At 50.4% G+C, this 22,186-nt stretch overlaps 1 protein-coding gene across 5 annotated transcripts; it reads right to left on the bottom strand.

Moving 5' to 3' along the window:
• Positions 1-1,925: 1,925 nt before the first annotated feature.
• SERBP1 (SERPINE1 mRNA binding protein 1) lies at positions 1,926-20,785 on the bottom strand. 5 transcript variants are annotated; one of them, XM_084266489.1, is made up of 10 exons: positions 20,297-20,785; positions 16,731-16,887; positions 15,325-15,462; positions 15,069-15,164; positions 14,389-14,463; positions 12,061-12,238; positions 8,596-8,643; positions 6,008-6,181; positions 5,324-5,362; positions 1,926-4,378 (listed from the first exon to the last, which is right to left on the bottom strand). In XM_084266489.1, the coding sequence occupies exons 1-10, from the start codon at positions 20,688-20,690 to the stop codon at positions 4,322-4,324; spliced, it is 1,356 nt and encodes a 451-aa protein (XP_084122615.1). In that variant the 5' UTR covers positions 20,691-20,785; the 3' UTR covers positions 1,926-4,321. The 5 variants fall into 5 exon arrangements, with proteins under 5 accessions (XP_084122615.1, XP_084122616.1, XP_084122619.1 ...); XM_084266490.1 differs by having other exon boundaries at positions 15,069-15,140; positions 20,297-20,784; XM_084266493.1 differs by lacking the exon at positions 15,069-15,164.
• Between the last annotated feature and the right edge of the window lie 1,401 nt (positions 20,786-22,186).

The following is a 22,186-nucleotide window of genomic DNA, read 5'->3' as shown; positions in this document are numbered from 1 at the left end:
CCCACAAGTGCTGCACAGAGCCAGCCAAACCTCCAGGCGCTTTCTCAGGGGCAAGGACAGAACCACCTCTTCTCCCTGCCCTCCACACAGGACACCAGAAATCCTACGGGCTGAGGGGTACAAACCCCAGACATGGAGCAGGCACAGGCCAGCTCAAACCGAGCCTGATGAACACTAAACCCATCCTGTAGCTGATTTACCTTGGCTGGGCCCAGTAAAGAGCTCACAAGTGAGAGCTCCCTCACCTCTGGGCATCAGGGTGACCTTTGAAGCACCACTGGGTGGGTGAAGATCAAGCAGCTCAGGCAAGCTCATGCCTTGGGCAGCGAGCCACAAGCCAGAGCAGCCTCAGCCCACACTGAGCCACCAGTGCCAGCCCACCTCTCCTGCAGTGCACCCAGCAAGCCCAGGGCTCCACAGCTCCCTGCCAGCAGGAGAGACACCAGCCAGCACCAGGGACAGCCACACAGCACAAGTCCTCAGCTTTATCTTCCACTTCTCAAGCCCAGGCTCCAGCCACACAGCCAAACCAGCCCCTGGGCGCTTTCCTAGCGAGCAGAGCTTGGTTAGTCTCTGCTCACACCACCTCTGCACCCCATCAGCTCCAGACATGATGTACATAAAGCAGGTGAGCTATGCCCAGACCAGTCTCTGGTGAGGCACTGAGGCCATTCCCACCACCAGCTACACAAAGGGCTGGGTTTTTTCCCCCCAAGATCAGCTCTGCAACTTCACTTTTAGGGTCTGGCAGCTGGTTCCCAGCTCTGGTGTCCACCACAGAGGCTGGGCTGGTGTCACTCCAAGGCCAACGTTTCACTCAGCCTCAGGTCTGACACCTGAGAGGACAGAACCCCAATTTCATGCTTTCCATTCCCAACCTGGCAGCAACCACCCTGGCAAGAGGACTCTGTCTGGGCATCACGGGCAGATTGGTACCTCAAGGCAGCTGCATACAACCAAACCAGACACCAACTGCCAAAGAAAGGTATTACAATAAAGAAAGGGGGGAAAAAAAGCCCTTTTCTGTCATGCACCTACCTCTGCATTACTGATCTCCAACATACAAACTGCATGAGAGCATTTTCCCCTTGCTCCTCCAGTCTCTAAGATAAATCACCACGTGGGAAGTCCCATAAAGCACTACTCCAAGAGACAGACAGCACCATCAGCAGGACAACCACCAAACGTTGAGAACTCCTACCTAAAAACCTCCCAGAAAGGGCAGAGGAACCTCTGCCCTGCTCTGGTTACAGCCCCCAGCACAAGCATCACCCTCAGCCTCTCCAGTGCAGCACACCGAGCCCGGCCAGGCTGTCACCTGGTGAACACAGACCAGATCAGAACCAGAGGGAGTCAGATGGTCCCTGCAAGGATTCAGGAAAAAATATAGAATTAAAAACAGCAGGTGAGGACATGCTGGCAGTGTCAGCTTTAGGCAGATGTCCTGCATTTATTAAAACAAGAGGCACAGCTATGCAAACCAATCTCCACCAGCACAGAGTCATTACAGGCAGGAGGGGTCTCCACTCCCCCAACCACACACATTGAACAGCGCTGCCTCCTGGCATCTCCAGAGGATTCCCATCCTTTCCCACCCAGCTAACACTTGCCTTTGTCAGTCAGTCCCATTTCCTCCCAGCACCAGTGGCATTGGCCCCCTTAAGATGAACTTTCATGCTCAAGCCTCACCATGGTGCCATTCCAAAGCCAATTTGCACCACGTGCTGCTGCTTCTCTCCCAGCCTCTTCCAACTGTTTGGTCCTCTGGATTTGGCATGACAGCAAAAAGTAACAAGCAAGAGGACAGAAAAAGTTTAGCTAGAGAGTAAGCTTGTTAAGTCCATTCCTGGCAATGGAAACCTCAGGGCACCTTTGCCACAGGCAGCCTGGGGCAGAACCTGGACAAGACACTATTAAATCTAGTATTTCATCTCTAATTTTTAAAAGAGCATGAAAATAAACCTTTATTTCAGTTAACACCCACCAATATTGAGAGATATATGTTCACAGTTTTTAGTTCTTGACACAAGTGGACTGAAAAGAGGCAAATGTACATCTATCAGAACAGCAGACGGAGCGACTCGAAGCACGAGCTGTCTCGGAAATCCTATGTGAGGTGCTGGGTGGGGAACTGCTCTGCCCTCTAAAGGGGAGGATGGGGAGCTTCTGGCCAAGGCTGGCTGGCAGGGCCTTAGAGACTGACTGGCTGGCCCAGGAGCTGTCTGGAAAAGCAGCTGTGTGGCAACTGAAACAGCAGGTAAGAGTTTGGGTAAGGGGAGGAAGGTTTATGTTACAGAGGAAGCCTTTCCACAAGCCTGTTTAGTTGGGTTATCCAAGGTGTCCCTAATGCTGGAACTGCAACACCTTCTACCACACCACAAAGGGAGAGGGAGGAGGAACAGCTTGGTGCTGGATCTCCAACATCCCCCCCACTCCAAGCACCTGTGTAAGATCTGCTCAAGAGTCAGGAGCAAGGAAACCATGACAATTTCACCATCCACTGTTTGAAAGCTCTGCCTCCTCCTCCCAGCCCAGTACTTTAAACTACAGGTGAGTGCACTAGGAAGCCTAATCCAATGATATTAACAGTGCTTTACAACAGAAACATCTGTAAAAATAGTTTGGATACAGCAAGCCCACTAAACACCACAGTTAAGGAGTCTGATATGTCATATCCAAAGGTCTCCCACACTTTTTGCCCGTCCTGTACAGCTTTTAAAAAAATAGGGCGTTACCTTTTGTTTTCTATCTACCTAGTTAAGAAACTACAAATATGTTATAAGCTGTCCCAAGGGTAAAACGTTAAATAAAAGGAGAAACCTGTCTCTAGTCTCCTAAACAAATGCTGCAGATAAAACCCCAAAGGAACCCTCTCTCTCTTTGTCAGTTGTTCTCTCAGCTCCTTTCGTGTACTGAAGCGGTGAACCTGTTTCACAGGGATTAAATTAAACCTACAGCAGATTTCTACGGGGGGGTAGAAAGGGTTTCTTACAATCACACTCTGAAAAACATTCATTTGTCAGCTAGCAGTCGGATCTGGAAGGCTGCACAAATCCAGAAGAGAGTTTGGAGGGAGAGGTTAAGCGTTGGGGTCTGGCTTTGCATCGTTTGGTTGTGTCACGCACGGGTTGCAACGTCCCCATGGGGTGAAAGAAGCCAAAACCCCTCCTGCCAGGCCCAGCTGGGGGCTGTTGCTTCTTCCCCAGACCACCACCAGAGTGGTGCTGTGAATACACCAGGTAGTGATGTACTCTGTCAACAGGCTGTGCTGCTAACTCCCAAGTCCCACCCGGAGTCCAGGCGGACTACCGGAGGCGCAGCTACCACCAGCTCGGAGAGGAATGGTCACTCCAGCCTCTCAGGGTGCCCTCTCAAAGAAAAAACATAGCTTATTTTTAAAAACTCTTTCTTTTTTCTTTGCCAACAAAGCATTTTGTCCTGTTTGAAGGGAGGAGGAGGAGGGAATAGAGGTAAAAAGGGCGAGTGAAAGGTGTAATACATTAATTTCTTTAAAAAAAACCTGTTTAGACCAATTATCCACACATCATCTCTGGATCAATACACAGGTATTTCACTATAAACCAATGTGCTTTGAATCTTTTCCTCTTTTTTTTTTGTTTTCAAGTATCTGGTATCAATTTTGTATAAAGATTTTTGTGTAAACAAACTACCAAACATAGATGAAAAATGACTGTTTTTCCAAGTCTGAAACCAAGCATCAGAACTAAAGTAACTCTGGGAGTTAGTATTCCATACAGCACTAACACACTGCCAAATTAGAACTCCACAGATTCCAAAAGGACCCTGGGGCTGACAAAAACCTGCTCAATTAAGGAAACTGAAATTAAGTGTGCAATAATTAAAACCCAGTTTGTAGTTGAGGGGAAAAAAAACGTCTAAAATCCTGAATTAAAAACCAAAATAAAACAACCCCACAAATGAAGTGAAAGCTTTTTAACTGGTACACACTGTTCACACCTATATTTCAAGTTTGGAAACGCATATTTTCAAGCAGCAATACAAAAAAGTATCCATGAAGAATGCATAATCTCTGAAAAAATTATGAAAACATCCCTGCTACCATTACATTTCTAAATACAAAACTGACTACCATATTATTGTTGCTTCTGTGTAGCGAGAGAAGTTCATTTTCAAAACAGATAAAATTCAGTCTTTAGGTGTGAATGGTATGAATGACAGTCTCTTTTTTTTTGTGGTTTTTCTCTTTTTTTAAATTTCTTAAGTTGTTTAGGATCCTTAAGCATGCAAGCCTCGGAGAGGATGGCCCAACCAGGGCAGGGTTGGCTTTATGACATCCAGTTTAGGACAGAGCTGGGAAAGCCTCTGGGTCATCTACATCAGGAGCAGAAGCACTGGACTGAAAGAGAAACACCAGAGAGTTATTACCCCCCATGGCACTGAGCCCTGCTGTGCTAACAACTGCCTTAGCCTGAACCCTGTTCGACAGGGAAATGCCAGGGCACATGCTACAGCAGGGCAAGCAACCTAGGACTGGACAAATTACCACCAGAGCAACATTTCCCCCCCCTCTTATTTTTAATTCCAAGGACTAGAAAGGCCCAAAAAGGCTCCAGTACTTCTTGATTCAGAACAATCCGAAGAGACTTTCATAAACAGGCAGTGTTTGGCACTTCACTCACACATGGCTCCATCTCTTCCATCCCTGGAGAAACCCTACACACAGTGATTTTACTAGCATGTAACTAGTAATTCTTACTGCAGGATTACAGGATCAGCCTGTTTGTAGCACAAATTCAGTTTAGTTCTTCCCCCAGTCACAAAAAGCTGCTATTAAAAGCTTTTTGTGCCAACCTAGCCCTAGAAATTCACACACATTAAGCAAGAAGCTCCCCCAACAGAGTTTTTAAAGTGCTCTGTATCACACAGAGGAAACAGCACTGCAGTGAAACGCAGGAATTCAGTATTTTAGAGTACTGAATGAGTACCAAAATTCAGTATTTTAGAGTACTGCATGAGGGATGTGGAAAAGAAGAGTAGGAAGAGCCAGGATAGTGGAACTTCCTGTAAAACCTCTTCATTTATCATGAAAAACATACTTCACCACTCATGAGAAGTTCTATCATTATAGGTGGCATCAAGACACCGCAGAAGGACCCAGCTCAAACTAGACTTGACAAGATAACAGCAGGGTCTTAAGCCCACAGCCTCAGTATCTCAAATTGCTTGTTATACAGAAGAGGAAGATGACCCAAAAGAGCCCATTGATGGCAGGAGGGGAGCTACAGTCCCTGCAACAGGAGGGCTTTGGTCACCGGTACCGCAAGTGCCAGAGGTCACCAACCTGGTTGGGTGTGTGGATCACGTCAAACTCCTTAACCAACTGGAAGGAAAGGAACAAAGTCAGCATGAAACACTCCACAGCAAAGTTTTTAGCTACTTTATGGCAGCTGAAACTACCCAAACACCTTGACCACAACTGAATTTTGATTCCTTAGAATATTCTTATCTTGACAGCAGAAGTTTCCCAACTGGCAAGCCTGAACTCAAGTGATCCAGTGTAGGAAGAAAGCTGTCCTACTTGAGACAAGGGTAAGCCAGTCTGATCTAGGTGAAGAAAGCCACACCATGCAGACTGAACTCATCTGCTAGTCATAATTAGGTGCACTTAGGCCAAATAATGATCTGTATTAAATACAATCTGTACTGTAGCTATTCTATGGTACTTCAATTTTGATGTTTTCTCCTTAGTCCCAAGTAATTCATTTGAGCTTTAGGACTAGAGGAGAAAAAAAATAATCAGTGGATCAGGGGAAAAAAAAAAACCCAAAACAAAAACCCCCAAGAACCAGTAAGAGTCTCAGAATGAGAACTCTCAGTTCCTCAAGCTCCAGCTGTGCCACGCAGCCATAAACCCAGCAAATCCTTCAGGAATCAGCAAGACACCTAAAAACTCTCTGTATAGAAACAGAAACCCTACTAAGAGGCGAAACCAACTCCCCTGCAGACACGAGGTGCAGGCGCTCACCTTGTCAGTTCGGCCGCCGCGGCTGGCCCGGCCGCCGCGCCCTCGGCCACCCCGTCCCCCTCTGCCGCCGCGGCCGGGGCGGCCCAGGTCTCCGAAGTTGATCTCCAGCTGGGATGTGATGTCGTTGGCTGGCTTGCGGAAGTGGTGATCCATCACAGAGTCCTCAGCGTGAGCCTGCAACGAGCGTGTCTCCATCAGTCAGGGGATAAAGCCACCCGAGGACCTCTCTCCTCCCTGGTCCGCAGTTGCGCTCTTACCACCACAGCACGCGTGCTTCGCCTCCCACATTGGTGATTGATTACCTTGATTGATCCAGTGCAGGAATTGGTAGGAATCAAGTTATACCACTTGTGCAGGTGACAAAACCACATACGGGTAATCAAGTTAAGTGCTTGAGCAAAGGGATTTTTTGCATTTCCCAGACACTTCAGGGAAGCTCTGGAGTTCCTTCAGAGGAACATGTTTAGGTTCATCTCAGACCACACTACCACCAAGCCAGTCCAGCATTCTAGCACTTCTCTTCTCACTCCACAGCCTGAGAAATCTTCAGATTCTATCATTTAATTCCGTTCTTTTCAAATACTTACTCAGCAACCCATCTTTATTTTGCTCAATGAGTACTTTACACTCTCATTTGCTTAGCCCTGTATAAATATTTAAAACAAGGGAGATGGTAAGAACCCCTTATCGGTTTGTATGTGCAATAACAAACAGCAAGTGAGGCATAAACAGTTCAAACACAACGGCACAGAGCAGCTAAAAGGTCAGTGCTGGAGCAGAGAACCAGCCACTGCTGCCATGCTGTGTCCTCTGACAGCTGCTTGCTTCCCCACGAGGTCTGAGGGGGAAGCCTGAGCCTGGAAGAGCCAGGGACACACCGAAAGACACATCCAGCACCAGAAATGCTACTTGTTGGCACATCCCAGCATGTGAGAGTATCACACACTGAACATAACAAGTCCAAGTGTTTTCAGGTGATTATTTCCCCTATTTTGCTCAAATTATTTTTCCCTGTGGTGAGTTTCTGGCACCTGTGATGACAGAGAAAACGTAGAACTGACCAGGCTGGATCAGCCCAAGGGTTGATCTACCCAGCCCAGCACTCTGCCTGCTACAAGGCCCAGCCATCATGGTTTGGGAACAGGAGGACACACACCACCTTCTCATCCTGCAAGCCCCCAGCATCTGGGAACTGCTGTGCCAGCCCACCTGGCTTTTCCTGCACCAGTCTATGGGCAAGGCTCAGCCTCCTGACTCCAGCTTACGTCTCTTGTGGTGTAGTTACACAATGTGCTGACTTTCAAAGGCCACAATACTGTGCAATTAAGCCCTGTACCCTTTAATTACTGTTCGTGGATCCTTCACAAGTCAATGGATAGAGAGAGGTCTGCAGCCAGAAGGCTGAAAGCTGCTCTCTGGGATTCCTTGAGATCATCACAAGCACCATCACGTCCCCAGCCACAGCAAGCCTTCTCCCCACCCCTTCCCACACTCAGCTGTAGGTTTGGCCTCCAGAGCATCCCCCAGAGGACAGCGCTGTGATTTAACTCAGCACACTGAGAAATACCCCTCCACACTGCTTCTCTCGAGCTATTTCACTGGTGTTTAGTCCATGTAACAACTGGTCCCCAGCCCACAGCTGTTTCCATCGGTTCCAGCTGTACACCCTTCCCTCAGATCTCTTCTCCAGACTCAGCAAGTCAGCCTAAGGAGCTGTTTTTCAGAGAAAAGCCATTCCCTGTCTCAGCCCAATGTCACACTACTCCAACCTAAGCACACCAACAGTTTGTAAAGCAGTACACCATCCCTTCTGTCACAGCTTCGATTTCCCTCCTACTAAAGGTGTCACCTACAGTTCTGAGCACTGCAGGGCACTGAGATGGTACCTTCAACTTAATGAGAGTTGTAAGACATCCCCTTTGGTGAGAGGTAGTACCAGTGGCTCTGGGTATCTGTGCATTTACTTCCCTATCTCCAAGATACACCTTTGCTTTACCAGCTAAACCCAGCAAACAGCTAATTCTCTATGCAGCCCAGTGACTTCTTTATGCAAGAGAACTAAAGGTAACTTAAAATGCCTACAGGAGACTTAGTATATCCTCCTCATCCTCTTCTGTCACTTCAGTGACAACAAACATGGTGTAAATTGCTTGTTCTGAATAATCTGAGGAAGAATTTATCTTCTATATATTGGCAGCTCTCAAGAGTGCTCTGATCTAATCACTGATGCTTCTGGAAGGCACTGCTGCACTTAGAGGTCTTGGGGAAGGCTGTCACTAATTAACAACAGGCTACTAACAGAAAGGGGGCCAAAGCAGACAGGGAGATGTGGGAAAACAACAGCCACAGCAAAAAACAGACTCATGATAGAAGTGATCATGCCAAGGTTTGAATTCAGCTCCATAAGGAGCAAGGGTGCTATTTATGGAGGGTCCTACGTGGTGCACAGTGAGACAACAGGCATGGACAGAAGAGCTCTGAATTGGATCTACTTGTATTCTCTGTTCTGGTGTGACTTCTTCACATCCAGCCCTTCACTTCAGAAGGGGCTCGTATGGAAACACAGGTTAGATATAAAGGATCAGTACCTCATTTGACTCCAGCAGACTCCCCTGCATTTCTGTCATCGCCTTTGTCTGATGCAAGTGGTGTGTCCACGCCAAAGTGACAAAAAAAGGAACAGAGGGAGAAAACAAAAGGAAGAAATGAGACTCAACTACATACAGGAACAACAGGTAACAAGGTCACATAACTCGGGGGACACAGACGTCACTGAGCACACGAAGCAGCACAAGGAGGAGACCGGCAGCTGTGCAAGCATCCAGAAAGACTGAGAGGGATGGGCTGTCCCACAGATGTGGAGACAAGAGAGATCTCAGATGGGTACAGGAAGGCTCAACACCAGCTGCTGGAAGCTCTTGAGCAGAGACCAGGCATGCAGGCTGATGGCTGGGACCTCAACACATCGGGCACAGCGCGTACAGAACAGACAGATAAGAGGGAGGGATGTCTGAAGTCACAGTGAGTGAGACATGGTTTCTGCACAGCCTTGATGAACTATTACTTCCAAAGCATTTCTCAGTCTCCCACTGCAACCTCCTCCAAGGGGGAGATTAGATTAGCAAGACCCTTTGATGGCACAGGAAAGAGGCACGGCACAGCAGATATGAGAGTAGGAACTCATCTACAGCTTATCCATCTTTCCAGGACACTTGCATCCAGCTTTCTGAACAAATTTCAAGATGCCTCTGCAGTTTTTCCCCCTATTTTTTTTTTCAGCTGCAGAAGAAGAACTTTAAAGACTCAAGCCACTAAACCAGCCTGCAGAGAAGGAAAGAAGAGGATCTCTATTTTATAGCACAACCCCATCTCCTGGAACATCTCCAGCATGGGGATTTCATATTAAACCAGCGAGAATCTGAGAGAGTATTAAGAGGTCATTCTGTATCCCTCTCTAGTAATTACAGGCAAACATGGAAAAGAAGGAAGACCTGAGGTAGGGTGAAGCACTTCAGCCCTCAGCAAAGGACACAAGGAAGAGTAGGACAGCTCTTTCACAAGACTAAGGCAGATGGATAGCACTAGAGCCTCAGACTCCCTTTTCTCCCAGTAGTTCTCAAGCTACAGGAGTGAGGGATGGTCACCACAACACTTCAAACTCAACACAGAATTTACCTACAAAGTCACTTCCACACATCAACTCCCTCCTTGGCAATAAGGAGCAGAGAAACCTTACAGAGACCTTCATTTCATGACTCAGAAGCACGTGCAATAGGACAAGCAGAAAAAGAACAGCTGGTGATTGGCAAGATTTGTTCCTAACTTCCCAATATTCCACCTTCTAAACCTGCTCACAAAGGGGCCACAGTGAAAGCTTTCCTTAGGCCTGTATAATAGAGCTCCAAAAACCAAGCATGCTGCTTCCCATGGGATCAGTGAGCAATGAAAGAGTGAAGTGGGGAGAGATGTCTGCTGGATGTATGAGAAAACCAGGCTAAAAACATTTATGTTTAAAGGCAGTTTTGTTAATATCTCACTTTTGTCCTTATACAGCAAGTTAACAAGAAATCAGCCAAAAGCACCTCTCAAACAGAACAATCTGCTAGTTGTGGCAGGTTTTCCATGAATGTAATCTGATTATAGCTCTTGTTTGGGTCTGACTTCACTACAAACTCATTTTTCAGATGGGAAAACACAGTGTGGATCTTTCTGGCTTCTAAATTACTAGAACACCACCTCCACTTTACCCTACCATACAGGCAGATACAACGACTGTATTCATAGAATCCCAGCCTGGTCTGGGTTGGGAAGGACCCCAAGGGTCCCAGAGCTCCAACCCCCTGCCACAGGCAGGGACACCAACCTCCAGGCCTGGAGCTACACAAGGTTGCCCAGGGCCCCAGCCAACCTGGCCTTGAACACCCCCAGGGATGGGGCACCCACCCCCTCTCTGGGCAGCCCCTTCCAGCCCCTCACCACTCTCTCTGCAAAGAACTTCCCCCCAATATCTCCTCTCACCCTCCCCTCCTCCAGCTTCACTCCAGCCCCCTTGTCCTGCCAGTCTCTGCCCTTTAACAAGCTGATTCCCCTCCTGTTCCTGGGGTCCCTTCAGGGACTGGGAGGCTGCAGTGAGGTCCCCCCACAGCCTTCTCTTCTCCAGGCTGACCCAGCCCAGCTCCCTCAGCCTCTCTCCATAGGGGAGCTGCTACAGCCCTCTGATCACGTTCATGGCCTCCTCTAAAAGCTCCTCTGAACCTTCATCTGACTACACTTCAAATAAACCTCATTTGGAGAGACTGGGCTATTTCTTGACACAGTTGCAGCACTACAGGTCTAATAAACCTTGGTAAAGTACATGAATACTCCTGTTTACATGTACTCCACTAATACAGAGCATTAATGTGCATCAACATGGTTTAACACAGTTTCCCTCTTCCACACAAGCCAGAGAAAGCAGTCCTTAGCCAACACTTCAAATGCTGAACACCTTAAGGCCAACAAAGAGATAAGCAATCATTTCAAGAGCTGAGCTCCCTCACACAGCAAGAACAGAGCAGGGCTGCAGCAAACTCACACCCATTCTGAGTTCAACACAACGGGAGCTGGAGATTGGAAGGACTGAAGAGTGCCTCCCCCCCATCTGTACTATGCCACCAGCGTACAGGAAAGAACTGACAAGGTGTGAAAAAGCAGAAATACTTATTAGAAAGACCAAGCAGTGTGTTGCAGTGTATTACAGCCTTACTTCAAAGGGAGTCAGAGCCATCTGGTACTCAGAGTTGCAAGCCACCGATTTAAGAGTGGGCCACTTAAGGTATTAGTGTTAAAAACAAAGATTAAACCTGAAGATTAATGCAGCCCTGCATTAGAAAATAGAGCTCTGGGCACCTCCCTCCCTCCCTCTCTCCAGCAGCATGCCCCTCCCTGTTATCTCTGAGCAGATTAAAATGAGACACTTGAACAACTACAATTTTAAAACAGCTCCAGAACTGCACTGAGTATCAGAGGCACACAAATGTGTTTCACCTGATTTCTCAAAAGCCTCACAGACATTTGCCCACACAGGACTGAGATACCTGTGTTACACACTTCAGATACACAGCATCAGGTGTCTGAGGCACAACCAGTATTTCTCCAACCTCACATCGTGTTTAGCAAGCACCACACATCTGTGCACCATGTAATACTAAACAGATGCTAAATAACATTAAGTGTCCTTTAAAAACACAGCAAATGAGTAAGTTTGATAGTGGCAAACCTCTGAAACACTCCCCAAGCACAGTGTTGAGAAAGTTACCTGCCAAAGCAGCAACATGCCCTCCTGCATCACAGTATCCACCAACCCAAGGGTCAGAGGGAGTGCCCAAAGTCCCCACAGTAAGAAGTGCTACTCCTGCTACTGTGTAACTTCATTTTCCTTAAGAGAAACCTTGTTCCCACTTCCATAAACTTTTAGCTACAGCTCTGGTCCCGAAGAACAGAGCTTCCACTCCAAGGCACCCACAGAAAGCCCTGTGGCAGTCTGAGCTGTGAAAGATGGAAAGTCACTTTACCTCCTCACTCTTTGACTTGTGAAGAACAAATCCTTTTTTCCACTGCCCATCAGCACCCTCGTTTGGTTTACGGATGTTGAACTCCACTTTCGCACGGTCCTTACTTTGAATAGCTTTCCACTCATCCAGGGTCATCTCCTTAGGGCCTTCTTCCTTAACTTCTTCAACCTCATTCTCTCTGTAGCAAAGGGACATTATGAAGACTCAGAACTCGTGTTCCATACACAATAAACAGAAAATTCACTGTTAATTGACACCAGATTGGGAGAAAGCTTGACAAGCAGTTAAGAGGTGCATATAAACCCCCTCACTTTAGCCAGAGCATGAAGAAAACTACCACAGCCAGACACCTTTAAGCAACTAAATGATGAGCACAGCAACATGTTTAAATTAGCACTGACCCATGACATCTGTTTTCCTCATTAATGACAAGTTTCTTCATGAAGTATGAAAGCCTGATTTCCCCAACAGACTTGTTTGGAGCCTCACAGCCCTTCTGAGACACCTCACCCTCAAGAGCTACAAGTTAAGGCAGTGAGAATTGCTTCTTACTGCAATTTTCAAGCTGGTTTGGGGTTTTTGTTGGGTTTAGGGTTGAGGTTTTTTTGTTTTAAACAGAATTTAATCAGCTTTGGATAGTCTGCTTCCCTTATTAATCCAGTTATTAATTTCTCAGCTACCTAAAACAATTTTTACTTTCAGCTAACAAGAACCAGCACACACCTTACTTAGTTGTAGGACATACCACCTCACTGGCAATCTCTGGTGCCTCTACCTGCTGCCAAAGAGCTATTTTTAAGTAAACCACCCAAGCACTATGCTCAGTAACAGATCATGTTCCCACTACACAGGCAGTCAATCCTCATGTCACTCCTCAGTGTGTTTCCTCAACTAAACTTCTGATTTATAGAAAGCTGGTGCCAGCTGTGAGCAAAAAAATCATCATGAAAGCTTTAACTTAACAGGTCATTTTGCAGCCACTGATTTTCATCTAATCATGCAGAGATTTTACATCAAAAGTAAGTGTATTCAGGTTTTTGTTCCTCCTTCTGTAGGACAGTGATTTTTGACACTGTATACATTCAGAAGCTGCTTTTCTGTTCAAGGCAAAGGCTCTCTCTACCCCTCAGCATTCCACATTTTGCTGCAGTAAAACATCCCACCCAAGTGCTGGAATGCTTACAGTACAGACCCACTCCAAACTAGCCCAACCTGAACACTAACCCTTCTAAAGGCATCAAGAGATGGATTACAATAGATGAGTTATGCTTGAAGCTGAGAGGAGCACACATTTTCTGCAGAGCCAGGAAGCCCTGCAGGCACAGCAGGTTCAATATAACCCTGTACCAGTATATGGATATTTTTTAAGGACTGGCTAGTTGTTATTTTCTCACCAGTGCTCAAACTTTAATTCCTTAAAAACTCTCATACTGCTTCTATATACAAAACAACCTCAACCTCAGACCACCACAATCTTTTTAATTAGTTAAAATAAATCAATTTCTTCTTCTCTAAGCAGTAATTGTACCCTCATTACCACTACCCAAAGCTGTTGATGAGGAAATCAAGCTACAGCAGACTCCACTGTTATGCAAGTACTTCCAAGTTCTATCTTCTCCTTTTGCCATTTTCTTTTGAATCCACCATAAAGCACATTCCTGATTAAAATAAAGCATTTCATTGTACAATGCTCCCATCAAAATTCATCTCCCATTTTCACACCAAGTGCAAGTATCACTGCTGCTCATCCTGCTTCTCTAGTCACCCCATTTCACCCTGAAACCAGTTTCTTCTGTAACACCATCCCAAGTGGAATGAGAAGCCATCCAGTTACCTCTGAAAACTGCCTCCACGCACAAAGCTGGAGCATGAGAGAGATCCAACCTTTCTTCTACAGGCTAGTCACGCAGTCTGGACACTTGTTTTGAACAACTAAGCTTAAAATGAGATGCTTCCCACCAGCAGAACATCTTGTCCCTTTTGCTTGGTTGGTCTAGCCAGTCCTGAGGACAGATGCTTCTGGATTTGGTGCTTAGGAGCTGCAATCCCCGAGACCCTAAGCGTATTAGAACTGATTATTAACAACTCCATCTGAAAGCCACCCAAGAGCCTGCATGGCACTACCCAACAGTTCCAAGATCACAATTTTCAGACCTGCTGTTTTTAAAGAGACAGCCTTACAGCAGCACTGCAGATCAACTCCTATCTAATGAAGGAAACAAGAATGGGAGCCTGGCAAAACAAAGGCAGCAGTAAATATCAGAGTTTACAGGCAAAGCAGTACTACCTTGGAAGCAGCAAGAGAGCATGAAGAGGGCTGGGACTCACTTGTTTTCAGAATCAGCAGGCGGATGTTCCTCTCCCTCTGGCGTCTCCTCAGTGACAGCTGACTGATCCAACTCACTGCAATTACACGTGTGGAGTTTTGCTTTTTAAAGAGTTCATCCCTATGTTCACACTACGTAAGAGTAACAGCTAAGTCCTACAGCAGGCTTACACAACCTACTCCTTACAAAAAGAACTCTTATCATTAAGAATCAACTCTCTCTGGGCCTTTTTATACTCTGTTTCCTCCTTGCTAATTGTTTTCTCCACCACTCACTAGCACCCACTCTGAAAGCCTCCCGCTGTACCCTGACACAGGTATTAGAAATACCAGTTTCAATGCAATACTTGTAAAAAAAGCATGCTTAACTTCTTAAAAATTGATAAAATTAAAGTTGTTCAATTTCAGTACAAGAATTGGTCGAAAACCAGCACAAGAACTACCCCTCCCCATCCCAAACTTCCCCCAAATGCTTATTTTAACAGTGAAGCCATCTCCTGTGTGACAAGAAATCACTGATTTCCTAAAACCTGCAAAAGCTGCTTTCAAAGCACTGAGAAAGGGGAAAAAAAAAATCAAAGGCTGAAAGGGCAGCTAAAGCTTTACAAACTTCCCAGGCCCTAAGGGTTAGGGTGTATTAGCCCTCTGCTAGGAGTTTTCTGAGCAGTAACAGGTTACTAACGTTAGCTCGTCTTTGACGGTTCCCCAGTTGTGAGATCCACTGCCACCACGCTTGTCCTCATGCTTTAGGCCGCTGAAATGTGAATGTGAAACAGAACTAACAAAACTGAGTTAACATCATAGTGTCCAGACACAGCAGTTCAAAGGCAAACTTTGAAAAAAAGGAGGGGAAGGGAAAAAAAAAAGGGGGGAAAAAAAAGGCATGGGTTTATTTTAAGGAGTAACTAGAAGGCCCCAGAGCAAGTGGAGAGACTTACGATCGATCGCTGCCGCTGTGCCTGTCGAATTCACGCTTCCCGCGGGAGTCAAACCCATCTCCTCTCCCCATCCCGCGCCCGCGGCCGCGGCCCCGGCCAAGGCCGCCACGTCCACGCATGGGTCGGTCAATAATGGGTCTGGAGGGGAGCAGTTAGACTTGAGTTAGTTCACCTTTCACTATTTACAGCACAGGTTTTAAGGCTTTTTTCCTCTTTTAGGGAATTTCATCCTCTTTTCCTTTGGTAACTGCTACTGGAGAAGCTCCACTTTCAACGCCAAATTACTCCACTGAACATCCCCACATATATAATGTCTGCATATGAGACTCTAGAAACAGGCCTGTCAGGATTACTGTTCCATTTGCATCTTCCAGCACTCAGCTCCAAAATTTAGCATGTTCCTGTTGTGTTACATCACCAGCCAACACTACAGTTTCTATTTAAAACTCACATTCATCCAATTTGCTTTTAAATAGGTCTTTAAATGGAAGGGAGCAGAGAAAGAGGGGAATCAGCTTGTTAAAGGGCAGAGACTGGCAGGACAAGGGGGATGGAGTGAAGCTGAAGGAAGGAAGGTTTAGATGAGATATAAGGGAGAAGGTTTTTTACAGAGAGGGTGGTGAGGGGCTGGAAGGGGCTGCCCAGAGAGGGGGTGGGTGCCCCATCCCTGGGGGTGTTCAAGGCCAGGTTGGCTGGGGCCCTGGGCAACCTTGTGTAGCTCCAGGCCTGGAGGTTGGTGTCCCTGCCTGTGGCAGGGGGTTGGAGCTCTGTGATCCTTGGGGTCCCTTCCAACTCAGGCCATTCTATGATTAACTTTGGCTACTAAATTTCTCATATTTGAAAGTTATTTTCAGAACACTTGAGTTCTGGACTCATGATACTTGGGACACTTTAAAACCTCCCTGGATGTAAGATGGCTCCAGCACTTCCAGATTTCAAGTCACTGCAGCCAAGGTGTAAACACCTACGTGGACAAACTTTTACTGGCTTGAAGTCAGCTCTATGGATGTAAGCAGCAGCTGTAAGAGCAAACAAATCTCCTCCTGCAAGCAACAGCTACACTCGAGTTCCGTTCCTGACCTATCTGCTGTAGATTTGGGGAGATATGGTGGACAATTTAATGACTTCAACCAGGTTTTCAGCTAAATCCATGAAACTGCTCATGTTAGATCACTCCCAGTCTAAAGCAGGAGTCAAGTTTGTATGTAGAATCATGGTAAAGGGAAGTGTTAATGGTCTCCATGACATATGCTCGTCTTGAGACTGAAAAAAGGGCATCAGAATTCAACTGCCTGAAATAAATCAAGAGCTGTTGATTGGGTTTTTTTTAAAAATTAGTAGCAGAAGGCAGGCCAGCCCCTTCCTACCCAAGCTAGGAAAGCAGTCAGGCAAGACAAAACTCTTACTTATCAACAGAAAACTCTCCTCCTTCGCCTTTCTCATCGGCGGGCTTCTCGAAGCGGCGCTCGCGGGGAGGTCGTCTCTCGGGTCTCCTGTCGATGGGCTTGCCCTCACCCTGCTGCTGCTGCTGCTGATCAGGCCTCCTGCCAATCCGCCTTATCCCTGCAACATCAGGCACAGCACATCAGCACAACACTGAGCTGCTGGGGGGAGAGATACTGGGGCTCTCAGCACTGCCAAGCAGCACTCAAGGGGTAAAAGAACTCAAGTTTTGCTTCTGGTGCTCGACTGGACAACCTGAGAGGCTACAGCTTTATCAAGAGGACCATTCAGCTCTTTTTATTCATGTTTTTAGGCAGCCTTTTCCACTGGGGTTTGTGCAAGTGTAGGCTCTGCAACAGCCCAGGAAACAAAACCTGCCAGAGGGCACATTACCCACTTTAAAATGATGGGGTCAACTTTCAGAGAGGGATCAAGACAGAACCACGATTTATTATTCCCCACCCTCCCCGCCCAAAAAAAAAGGTGTTTTTCAGGTCAAGCAAATGGGTTTTGTTTTGATGTGCACCAAAACCAAGTCAGCATGACCAACTGGACCCAAGTCCCTGTGACAACCCCCCTGCTGCATCCCTCTTGGAAGCCGTTTTGGGTGGCAGCACTCCACCCCCCACCCCCTCCAGGGCAGGGTGTGCTCTGCCTCAGCACCACCCTCACCCAGGGAGGTGTCACTGGCAGCCCAGTACAGAAGGTAACTGGTCAGGGATGGAGCGATGCGTTCACCCACCCCAACCCTCACAGCCCCATACAGGCTCCTGGGCAGAGACTTGTTTTGTTGGGCACTCACTTAAAATAGCTGTAGAATACAGGGTGCCACCGACCTGGCCAGCCTTCCTCCCTGCCTCTCTACGCCTTCTCAGAGGTTATTTTAAACACCAACTTCTCCACAGGCATTGTTGTCCTCACTAAAACATCTACAGGATCTTTAAATACAGTTTTCCTTTCACCACTCATTGGAAAAGCCTGTTTACTCTTCTTTAGAAAAGATCTGGACAAACACATTACTCCTTTGCTATGCTCTTTGCTTGCCAAAATGTTTGGGGAGGGGGTTGGGAAACCAACACTGAGCAAACCACCCAAGGCCAGCTGAAGAACTGGGAACTCTCTTTTGAATTTAAAGCCAAATTTTGAAGTATTTCTTTAAAAAAAAATAAGAACCCAAGCTCCTGCCTAGCAAGCAATGTCATATTTGGGTGGGGCCAAAGAAGTTACAGTTGTAATGATATCCAAGCCAACACACCCAAAGGAACAATGTCTTCCTCACCTTCCAAGCTGTACTTAACATCAAGCCTGCATGGCATACATTGCTACCTAAGTAATCCTCACTCCCCTGAGGAAACACAGGGGTTAAACTCACCAGGCATTTAGTATGAGTAGGACTCTCTGAGCAAAGAGGGATCGTTTTGTTTTAAGAGGTAAAGCCCAGCAAGGAAAAGCTACCAGGCCAGTGTCACACAGGAGGTATGCTGCAGAACTGGAATGAAGAACAATCCATGTGGAGCCCAACACCCTGCTGAGCACAGAAAAACCTGGTTCCTGCTGCAGCCTAACCAAAAATACAAGTTTTTTACTTTCTCTTAGGATCCCAAAGCCTTGAACTGGTAATTCTCCAGTCAATCCACACCCCTGCATAGGGAAACAGCTTTTAAACTGTGGTATTTTCACATAAGAAAATAAACCACATCGATGCCCTGGCATCCAGCACCTTTATATTGGTAGAACTGCTGTTCCACACACACACACACACACACAGAGTCTGCTTATTTTCAAGCTGGAAAGTGACTTTGTTTACTACAGTGGTCTGCACACACTGAGCAGGCCTGACTTTCTCTCTTTCACTCTCATAACAAGCCACAGAATCCTTTTTTGCATAGCAAATAACTCTTACTCTTGAAAAAGCTCTGAAAATACTCTTGCTCTTTCAATACTCTTGAAAACTCTCTGCCCAGAGAGGGGGTGGGTGCCCCATCCCTGGGGGTGTTCAAGGCCAGGTTGGCTGGGGCCCTGGGCAACCTTGTGTAGCTCCAGGCCTGGAGGTTGGTGTCCCTGCCTGTGGCAGGGGGTTGGAGCTCTGGGACCCTTGGGGTCCCTCCCAGCCCAGACCAGGCTGGGATTCTATGAAAAAAGATGTGAAAACAGGGAGGAAAACTCTGCTTGCCCCACCAAACCCCACCCTGCGCTGCCCCACACGGGCCAAGGACACTGCCCAGGCTTCAGGCTCGGCTCACAAGGCACCCTAACCCTGTACCCCAGGATGTCCAGGGGGAGCTGCCTGAGCAAACTGCCTCCTGGGACAAATTACAGCACTCCTCACAGGGGGAAAAACAGCTCTCCACCCTCCAGATCCATAAGCAAGGAGCACTGTAAGACAGCACCTGCCTTCTGCTGCTCACAAGGTGTCCCCAAATAACATTTGGGAGCCCCACTGTCTTAACCAGCTATTAGAGTGAAGCTTTTTCTTCCTTATAAAGCCTAACCCGCGGTGGAGAATCGCTCTGCAACCTGCACTGCTTTAAGAGCTCAAGTTTTAGGGCGCTTGCACGTTGCACCGTGCCCTCCTGCACTGGCCAGGCTCCTGAAAAGATCGTTTATAGAGTTAAACCGGTGGCTGGGAAGGGAATTTTCCCCTCTGCCACCCGTCAAGTGGTGTCACCCCCACCCCCCAGATGCCCTTAATTCTGATTTAATCAAAGAGCTCCGGATAGTCTGACATGCACCAACTTTAGGCGCGGGACAAGTGTCCTACCAAGGGCTTCCCCCACAGCGCGTTCCTCCCACCTATTTATCCCTCGGGGTTCGGGGGCTCCCCCTTTAAAGAAAACAGGTTTCTCGTGCGGGATGCCTCCCCCGTTCGCACAGCCCGGGCTGGGAACTCACATCCCCCGCTAGTAACACGCGCCCCAGACTCCTCTCCGCGCCGTTCCCCAGCCAAACGCGCCAAGCGGCTCGGGAAACGCCCGAGAAGCCGCTCCAAGGGGTCCCCCATCCCGCAAGACGCGGTAGCGGGGTCCCCCGCGGCGCCGGAGGGCTGTGCGGGCAGCCAGGCAGCGGCCCGGCGCCCCACGCACGCCCGACTCCATTTTGCGCGGGCCGGGCTGGGCCACGTGTGGCCGGGCAGCCAGCGCGTCGCGCAGGGACCCCGCTCGCTCCCGGGGGCCGCCGCCGCTGCTGCTTAACCCAGCGCGGCGGGTGGGAGGACGGGCGGTCCCCGGGCGCAGGTGCCGCGGGCGGCCTCCCGCCATGCGCTGCCCCACGTGGGGGGGAGGCCGCCGCCCGCCCGCCCTCCCGCCCGCCGCGGGCACGGGGCTCCCGCCGCAGCTCAGGGCTCGGCTCGGGCCTGCCCGGGACCCCCCCCCTCCCCGCGCCGCGCTCCGGCGCCTTCCCGCCGCCGCCTCCTCCTTTGTGCGCGGCGGGACGCGGCCCCCGCCGGGGCCGAGGGGCGGCCCCCTCGGCGGGGCCGGGCCCGGCGGCGCTCGGCTCCCTCCTTCCCTCCCTCCGCAAGCCCCCCGCTCACCCTCCTTCCGCAGCGGCGCGCCGGGCTGGCCGCTGCCCTCCTCCCGGCGTTCGCCGGCGCCCCCGGCGGAGGCGGCGAAGGGGGGCAGCGGGTTCTTGCGATCCTTCTGGGACTCCCTGCGCAGCTGCTTGGCCGCGCTGCCCACGCCGCCGGCGCCCGCCTGGCCCGGGCCGCCAGCGCCGGCCCCGCCGGAGGAGTTGGCCTGGGAGCCCGCCGGGCCGCCGCGGGCCCCGCCGCCGCCCCCCTGGCTGCCGCCGCCGCCGCCGCCGCCGCTCTCTTTCCTCCGGGTCTCGGCCGCCCGCAGCACCTCGAAGGGGTCGGACTCGTCATCAAAGAGCTGGTCGAAGCGGTTGGTGACGACGCAGCCGAAGCCCTCCTGCAGGTGTCCGGGCATGATGGGCCCCCGTCGGCGGGATCCTCCTCCGATGCTGCCGGGCCCCCCGCGCCCCTGCTCGCTGCCGCACAAGATGGCCGGCCCCGAAGAGACCCTCTTCTCTTCCGGCGCCGGGCACATCCGGGCACCTCACCCCCCGCGCGGGGCACGACGGGAACGGCAGGCGGCCCGCGCCCGCCGCCCGCCCGCCGCCGCCCGCCCAACTACAACTCCCGGCGTCCCCCGCGCCGCCAGTGTCAGGGCAGGCGGGGCCTGGCGGGGCCTCTCGCCGCCGCCGCCATCGCCGCCGCCCCAGGCGGGGCCGGGCCGGGCCGGGGAGCGGCCTTGTGCCCGCTGGGCGCGGGAGTGCCCGGAGGCCCCTCACGGGACCCCGGAGGTCGCCCGGGGGGGGGGGGGGGCCTGGCACCGGCCGCGACCCCGGCCCCCGGGAGGTGGCGAGAGCCCTGGAAGAGGTTCGCTGACAGCGGTGACATCGGCCCTGACGCAGCGCGCCTCTGGCTTTAAGCGTCCTCCCCAACTCTGAGGCGTGTGTGTCTGGCGGCGGGCGCCATCCGCCCGGGGCCGCTCTGCTCGGGCGCTGGGCACCGGGGCCTGCGCCAGCCCGGGGCCTATGGCACACCGGGGCCTGTGGCACATCAGGGCCTGTGGCTCACCGGGGCCTCTGGTGCCTGTGGCACACCGGGGCCTGTGGCACACTGGGGCCTCTGGGGCCTGTGGCACATCAGGGCCTGTGGTACACCGGAGCTTCTGGGGCCTGTGGCTCACCGGGGCCTGTGGCACATCAGGGCCTGTGGCACACCGGGGCCTCTGGGGCCTGCGGCACACTGGGGCCTGTGGCACACCGGGGCCTCTGGTGCTTGTGGCACATCAGGGCCTGTGGCACATCAGGGCCTGTGGCACACCAGGGCCTCTGTTGCCTGTGGCACACTGGGGCCAGTGGCACACTGGGGCCTGTGGCACACCGGGGCCTCTGGTGCCTGTAGCACACCGGGGCCTGTGGCACACCAGGGCCTGTAGCACACTGGTGCCTGTGGCACACCAGAGCCTGTGGCACACTGGTGCCTGTGGCACACCAGGGCCTCTGGTGCCTGTGGCACACCAGGGCCTGTGGCACACCAGGGCCTCTGGTGCTTGTGGCACACCGGGGCCTCTGGCACACCGGGGCCTCTGGTGCTTGTGGCACACCGGGACCTGTGGTGCTCAGCCTGGCCCTGGAGCCTCACCCCAGAATCACAGTTGTAGGGGCTGGAAGGGACCTGGAGAGATCATCGAGTCAACCCCCCGAGAAGCTGCTCATCTCAGGGCAGCTCCAAGGGGGGGAGAGTTTGGGGGAGGCCGGCAGGCTTCTGCCAGATCGTGCTGCTGAGGCGCAGCAAAGCGCTGTGCTGCGTGCAGAGCTCACCTGTGGCAGGGGGTTGGAGCTCTGGGACCCTTGGGGTCCCTCCCAACCCAGACCAGGCTGGGATTCTGTGATTCTATGATCACGTGGACACAGT

Source organism: Gallinula chloropus (assembly GCF_964237585.1).
Source record: "Gallinula chloropus genome assembly, chromosome: 6".
In the NCBI taxonomy this organism is placed as follows: domain Eukaryota; kingdom Metazoa; phylum Chordata; class Aves; order Gruiformes; family Rallidae; genus Gallinula; species Gallinula chloropus.
This window is presented reverse-complemented; position numbering and strand designations above follow the sequence as displayed.